We start from the raw sequence: 7512 nt of genomic DNA, 5'->3' as shown, positions 1-7512 counted from the left end.
GTGCGAGTGAGTGCTGCAAAAAGTCTCCGGTTCTCTACGGAAACTTCACGTGTTTATTCCGATCCTGCCGCTTGTACTTCTTATGCTACACCGCTAGCTCAGTCCACTCCTGCTCCATCAAGCAGACAGGCATTCCTCTTTACCGGAATTTCACCCATTCAAACCAAGAATAATGCTTTTTCTGACAGTCAGGGTGATGTTCATGGCGATCTTTGCAACGTGTCCACGGGCTTTCATTTGTCAAAACCTGGATGCTCTGATAGCACCATTGTGAAGTTACATGTACATTATCCGAGTAAAAACTTGAACAAATCCCTAGTTGGCTCCCACCAGACTCTTGGTAAGGCATTAGCTCACGGAGTCCCTTCCCAAATCGCTAAGGCTGTCATGAATTGCCCAACAGTGCGAATTCATGTCGTTTCTAGTGTATTAAAAGCTGTATCAAAGGAAGTATCAGGGTTATGCGGCAAGAGCAGGCCGTCATTGCTTAGAAAAACAAGCAAGGAAGATTTGCAGAATTTTGATCTTCAAAAGTTGTGCGAAGAATGGCAAGAAAGGGCTCCAATATTTTACGCGTTCCTGTTGAACAGTGCCAGCCGACCAAAGCCGGCAAACCGTAAAAGCACTTGGTTTGGAAGTGTTGCACTTGCAGGATCGATACTCTTGAAACAAAGAAATCGTGAAATGAACGCAACTGCCGCTGTGATGGGGATTTTGCTGAAGAGCAAAGCTGCTGAGGTAAATTTGATCCCATAACGTCTATACTGTTTTTATCGGGCAAAATCGAAGTGGGTCAGTGGAATCAGAAGGAAGGGGAAGATGATATATTTGTAGAAAATTTAAATACACATGGTTTTCAGTGTAAAATTATGTAAAAAATTGTGTTTTAATTGTATCCTTGGTTCATAGTGTTTTTTGGTTTTAAATTCATCACCAGATATTTAAACTGATAACAAAGGAAACCATAAAGATAAAATTGGAAAACAACATGAACTATTAATATCTCTGTTTTCCAATATTGTTAGATACTTTCTTACAATGTTTGTCAACACAGAACCAAATACACTGTACAAGCCAAAACAGTTTCATCTCACATGGATAAAGTTATTTTTAAAACATTAATTTAGTCTTGCCCCTTGTGTACAGTGAATGGTTGTGTTAACAAACACTCAAAGTGTGCTTAGGTCATTATTAATAATATTGTTATTGGCACAATTGATTGCCTTAATTGAACTTAACAAGTTCAAACTTTAGGCTGTGGCAGTATTTTGGCCTACCTGCAAATAGCCACAGCTACATGTAATCTAGGTGGCAAGAGCAAAAAGATCTTATTTCTACACTTACATGCACTTGATATTCTTCTATAATAGGCTACTATTTCCAGGTTCAACAAGCTCAAACTTACTAATTCCAACTCAAGCATACTTAGTAAGCTTGATGAACTGGGGAAGGATCACGATGCAGATCTAATCACTACCAGAGACCAGATTTCAGAAGAAAATACCACCCTAATGAGAGTAAAGGAGAGGATTCCAACAATTAAGGAAAACCTTGGAATGGCTGTAATCACCTCACCTGCATTGCTGGCTGCCACACGGGAGGGGCATGAATTGAAAAAGTCTTTTCATCCTGGATTTGTCATATCCTTTGACAACCTTGACTTTCAGGTTAAGAGGAGGAATATGACTAAGGATAACCAGAATCAAGACTACCACTGGGTCAACCACCAAATGGTGGAAAACCGAGTTTCTGGCAACTCCCTTGATGTCAGAAAACCTGATCCTGAAGATATTGTAAATATCCCAAACACCAGGTTTCTTCCCAATTTGTACAATCAGCATAATCAACGTTTGGACTACATAATTTTGACATCAAGAATTTTAGTATCATACTTCGAAGTCTTGAAGCCACTGCAAGATGCCTGCATATTCCACATACCACATATATACAGTAGGGAGATGTCTCAGAAGTCCAAAAAGGTATGCATTTTATCATTAAATGTTAATTCTTAGGAGTAAAGTATACTTGGGAATTGTGGGGTCATTACTTTTGAAGTTCTATAAACTTTCATAAAATAATACTAATAGTATTACTGAAACGATCTTATTGCATAAAGTAACCCATTTGCTGGCTGGAAAATATAAACCTGTTGTTTGTAATTTCATGCCTCTCAGTTCAAAGTGAATGCTTAATGTCTGTTGGAATGTTTTCTATTAAATACAGTTCCTAAGAAAGTGTACACTGTTATCTTTCTCTCTAAAATATTGTATTTCCAACTGATGTTTGTTTCTCCCAACAGGTTCCCCTTGGACTTATATTCAAGGATGAGAATGTTAATGAGGACATGCTGGAAATTTTGCAAATGTTCCACACCTATCTCCCCAACTCTAGTGATGCAGCCATCGGAGTGGATGGACAGCTGTTTTCAGGTGACCAGTTGACTGTGGAGAGAGCTGTCAATGTAATAGCTTCAGTGGCAAATGGACTAACACCACAGGATCGCTTGGATGGGATTCACTTGCAACTTGGGGATTGGCATGCCTCAGTGAAATTGCTAAGTGTAAGTGTCCATATTGGTGTACTTGAATTACAGTCAAGTCCATTTAAAACACAATGGAGGGCCAATTATTATGATCTGGTATGCACATCAGCAGATAAGCTTCACTTCTCATTTTTTACTTACCAAATTGATGAGGGAATATACACCATAAAGGTGAACTTCTGAAATTCAGAGCTATTTGTAAATGAAGAAGCAAATATCCAGATAACTTCTGCTGAACTCTCAGAAAAAGATAATTCCCCAACAACTATTGTTTAAAGCCATGTTTTGTTCATCTTACCTAAATCTTTTATCCAACATCTGGGGTGCTTAGCTCAAAAGCTACATGCATGGTCCTCTTAATTCACCTCCCACTTTCTTTTTTTTTTTTACTTAAGGAAATACTCTGTAGACTTCATTTTATCTTAAAGTGTGAATAAAATGAAGTGAACTGAACTATGGCTAAGACTGTAATAGCATGTCTTGACCATGGACAGCATTATAATTTATTTAGGTTATTTGTTTTGTTGTTTTTAGTTGATCTATTCAAGATTCTATAGTGGCTCTTCAGCTGTCGACCAGTGTACCATTTTTGCGGACCGTACAGTGATAAACAGGAGGAATGTTTGCAGTGATGTCAAGTCAGCATACAGGGCAGACAGGGATTTCCTATCAACAGTGCTGAAGTCCAGGGTTATTGCTGCTGCCATGAATGTGTTGGGACTTGAGAACAAAACAGGGAAACCATCCAAGTTTGTTCTTCCTCCCAATATTGAAAACCTCCAGGAATCGAAGAAACTCAAACTGCTGCACGAGCTTGCAGCCAAGGTGGTTGATGGTTTCATTTTTCAAGACAGTAGTCATTTGGTGGACTGCATCCTAACTGCTGAAGTAAAAAAGCAGGTGTTGCAACAGCAAGAGCTGACAGATGATGACAAGTTTCCATGTAGGTTTCCTGGATGTAATGCGAAATACAAGTACAAGAAGAGGAGGAATACTCATGAACTTTCTCACGATCCACCATTTGTTGCTGAGGAACCTTCTGTTGAGCTTACCACTGCTATGCCTTCACCATCCTTAGACAAACAACACAATGTTGATGATGTCTACAGTTATAACTGTGCTCTCATGACTGATGCCATGTTATTTTTCAATTTCCTTGATGCCATAAAGGAAGGTGACGGTGCACGAGTCATGCGGCAGTATAAATACTTTCTTCTCTACTGTAGAGCTGATGAATCAAGAAGCACCAAATATGCACTTGAGATTTTGTACCAGTTCTTCTTAGTTCATGCCTTGTTGTCAAAGAGGGACAGGGAGAGGTTTATTTGGAACCGATTTGTGAACAATCATGGTGTGGAAGGGGGAAATATCCCCCTTGATGAAGACATGGAACACAGTAACAATTTTGTTCAGCAAGGGATAAGAAATTTGGGGCCTAATTTGACAGAGTCTGCAATTTCGCGAGTGTGCAAAGTAGAGAATGCAACACACACCATTTCAGACAAACTTGATGGCAGTTTGAACAGACAAACCCACTCAGGCAAGCATCCAGAAGGTTCACCAGATAAAGACATAGAAGAACTTGTCAACAGGGCTGTTGACCTGGATGTTTTCACAGAAACTGATGGGCGACACTACCAAACGTTCAATGACTTTAAGAGGGACAGACTTGAAGACCTGGATCTATCAAGTCTGTATAAATGGATCAACAAGCACAAAAGGAATATCCAATTGGGCTCACATGCTAGATGAATCATTTTATTGAGGAATCTTTCTTTCAAAGCCCCAATCCTTTCCCCAAGGTATTCCCCAAAGTAGCAGTTTCATGGCTTTGACTTTAGATCAGTAATAATATACACTTAATGTATGGTTCCTGGGGAAACAGTTTCTGTTCTCCCGAGTCCTTTGTCTTGGGAAACATCAAAACTAAAGGGAAAACAAACTAACTAGTTTCCCAAGGGACCATACATTAACTGCTGGCTACCTCAACGTTTTCCAAAGTCACTTAGGGCTTCATTCCACTCACCCCTTTAATTAATAATATTCGATAAGATATTAGTCCATGCCAGTCCAAGCGGCTGCGAAAGGAGACTAATAAAATCAAGATTTTATTGAAAAAAACAATATATTAGAATGAAGAACACATGATTACTAACATTTTATAAAATTGCAAAATGCAAAGGATCTAATTTGATACAGATCCTAAATTTAGATGTTCCAGTTTCATAGACCCTGGCTTTAGGCCAGCAATGGAAATCCACAACTGTGTGTAGGTGAAAATATGAATTTCTAGTGTGTGTTACTGGTTGGTGCTTGATTAACTTCAACTAAAGTGAAAATGATTGACATAATTGGATTGGCCAGAACACAAGGCCACATAATTGTTATCATCTATATGACAATACTAAGTAAAATCCTCTATTAGAATCTCTGACAAAAAAAAAAACAAACAATATTCTACAATGTTGTAAAAAACCTTTTATTTTGGGGAAAGGGTGGAGAGGTTTAGGGTACTGGAACAATCCAATAATTTACTAATCTTGAATAGGGTCAATTAAATGTCTACTTAATATTAATTACTTATTAATAATACATCATAACACACCAGATGTTCCTGCAAAAGCTGTAAGCAAATCATTGTCATCATCAACAACGTCTACATCAGATGAATCATTGGGTTGATTGCCAAGGAAAGAACTTGTATCCATCTGGGAAAGTGAAATGTTGTCCATGACCATTTCAAACAGTTCATCATCAAGTAAAATACCACTCCATTTGTCAAGTTGATCCTCACTAAAAACAACATTGTCGTCATCATCATCATCATCACCATTGACATCATAAGCATCATTGCTGTTGAGATTTGTGTCATGAAAAGTTTCACTAATTACTCGGACAATCTCTAGTGCATGCCTTTTATGCCAGATTTCCACTGTTCTGTAAACATCAGACATTTCAAATATGTGCTCCAGGTTATCAAGAACCTGTGAAATTTGAAGATCTCCAAATCCTAGCATAAATTGAATGTTGGTCAATGTCCTGAGATTTACTTTTGCAGCCATGCCTACAAAATCAACAAAGAGTGACTTGTGATACTTTATCAGGCAACTTTTTACATGCTCCCTCTGTAGGGGTTGAATATCTCTTGTCCTGCCTGAACTTGTGCTACTCTTTGCATCTACAGATACAGGATATTGAAGTGAAGTTTTGCATTCTGGCAAACCGCAGTCACAGTTATTAGCACAATTATCACAGCAGAGATGTTTCAGTAGAGGCCTCTCATTATCATTGTCAAAGTGTTCCAGAATTGCTTTTCTTCGACAATCAGTTAATTTAATAAACAACTTAATGTCTCCCTCCACGTGATTCAAAAGCATTCCATTATACAACAAAAATGAGCTACTCTGATGGCCATCATACCCAGCTCTCCCAGTTTCTTGAACAAAGGCTTCAATATTCTTTGATGGCCCATAGTGGATGATCCTGTGAACAGCTTTGCAATTGACTCCCATGCCAAATGCTATAGTCGCAACTAAGACCCTTATGATCCCATCCTCGTGCTGGAAGGAGATCAAAATGTTTTTCTTGTTTGAGGCAGGGGTGCATGAATGCAACATCTCTACTAAGGGTAATTTTTGACCAGTGCTTGTCTTCTCAATGAAAAGGTCTTTCCCTAATAGTCCTCTTAGCATTCCATAGATAATCCCACACTGTTTTATGGTCTGACAGTAGATTATGGTCCTGTCACACTTATCTTTTAATTTCCTGATGTCTTCTACAAGCCACTCGAAGAATAATTCGAGGTCACAATCTTTGTTCATCTTTGTAACTGAATAGGTAAGATTTACCTTGGTTGGACTTTCTTTAATGTCAAATGGATTCTGCATTAGGAGAACTTTTTTGATGGTGTCTTCAGTTAGCTTTGTTGCTGTTGCAGTTAATGCGACCATTGGGGTATTTGGAGCAAGGGACCGCAACTCATACAGCTTTCCATAGCAATGACGAAACGCAGCCATCTTATTGCTTTGGGATGTCCCCCTGTAAAAGAAAAACCAATAATCATCAAAAATTTAAACTGCAGCAAAACAATGAAAAGGATGGTATTTGATCAATTTGCATTGCAAAGCAAGATTAAAATTTTATAAGTGGAGACCTAAGCAGAAACTTTAAGCATATATATATACAGACTCCACTTACCACTGCCTTATTACGTGGGCTTCGTCGATGGCCAAAGCACATAATTTTTTGGAATACACAGAATTTCCAAGCATTGTTCTCCGCCGTTCGTTTTGAATCCAAGCTTCTGGGGAGCCAAAGACAACAGAAATCTTTCCCTTTTCTATCAAAGTCGCCTCTTCTTCAGTGTAAGAGCTAATGTTCGCCGCTGTAACTCCCTTGCCTCTCAAATATTCCACTTGATCATCCACTAGAGTGAGAAAAGGCGACACAACAACACAAATGTGGCCTAGCTGACTTGATACGTGGTCGATGACTAACGGCAAAGCTTGAAAAATCAGAGATTTTCCGAAGCCAGTCAGCAAATTAACGAAAATATCCTTTTTCCTTTCAATTAACTTCGATATTGCTAATTGCTGATGCGAATTTAAAGCCTGTATGCCGAATTTTGACGCTACAAGATTGAAAGCTTCTTCGAGATCCGCCATTATCTGATCCATAAAAGGAGCCAGGTGATTGGTTGAAATTTAAGGCGCGAACATTCGCAAGAAAATGAAAGCCAAACATTGATTGGTTCATTTCCGAGAAAGGAATGTATGTCGGTTTGAAGCAGCCGCGTGGGGACGGGGAGCGTTGCGTGACTCCGGCCCGAGCGGCTGCGAAGGAGACTATTTTTGGGGAGGCCGATTTTCACTTCGTCGATCGAACGATGAAACAACACTGGGCTTCGTAACCATCCCATTTCAAATGTTCCCGGAGTTGTCGTTGTGTGAAAACTGTCAGGAATCCAAATA

At 39.1% G+C, this 7512-nt stretch overlaps 2 protein-coding genes across 2 annotated transcripts; one reads left to right on the top strand and one right to left on the bottom strand.

The window, feature by feature from the left end:
• Window positions 1-289: 289 nt before the first annotated feature.
• LOC148733122 (uncharacterized) lies at window positions 290-4372 on the top strand. The gene is made up of 4 exons (XM_088756491.1): window positions 290-738; window positions 1371-1979; window positions 2300-2560; window positions 3077-4372. The coding sequence occupies exons 1-4, from the start codon at window positions 388-390 to the stop codon at window positions 4292-4294; spliced, it is 2439 nt and encodes an 812-aa protein (XP_088612617.1). The 5' UTR covers window positions 290-387; the 3' UTR covers window positions 4295-4372.
• Window positions 4373-4621: 249 nt separating this feature from the next.
• Window positions 4622-7345, bottom strand: LOC148733121 (bifunctional 3'-5' exonuclease/ATP-dependent helicase WRN-like). The gene is made up of 2 exons (XM_088756493.1): window positions 6740-7345; window positions 4622-6580 (listed from the first exon to the last, which is right to left on the bottom strand). The coding sequence occupies exons 1-2, from the start codon at window positions 7216-7218 to the stop codon at window positions 5137-5139; spliced, it is 1923 nt and encodes a 640-aa protein (XP_088612619.1). The 5' UTR covers window positions 7219-7345; the 3' UTR covers window positions 4622-5136.
• Between the last annotated feature and the right edge of the window lie 167 nt (window positions 7346-7512).

The sequence above is a fragment of the Stylophora pistillata genome, chromosome 4 (assembly GCF_964205215.1).
Source record: "Stylophora pistillata chromosome 4, jaStyPist1.2, whole genome shotgun sequence".
Classification (NCBI taxonomy): Eukaryota; Metazoa; Cnidaria; class Anthozoa; order Scleractinia; family Pocilloporidae; genus Stylophora; species Stylophora pistillata.
The sequence above is the reverse complement of the archived record's forward strand: the minus strand, read 5'-3'. Positions and strand labels throughout refer to the sequence as shown.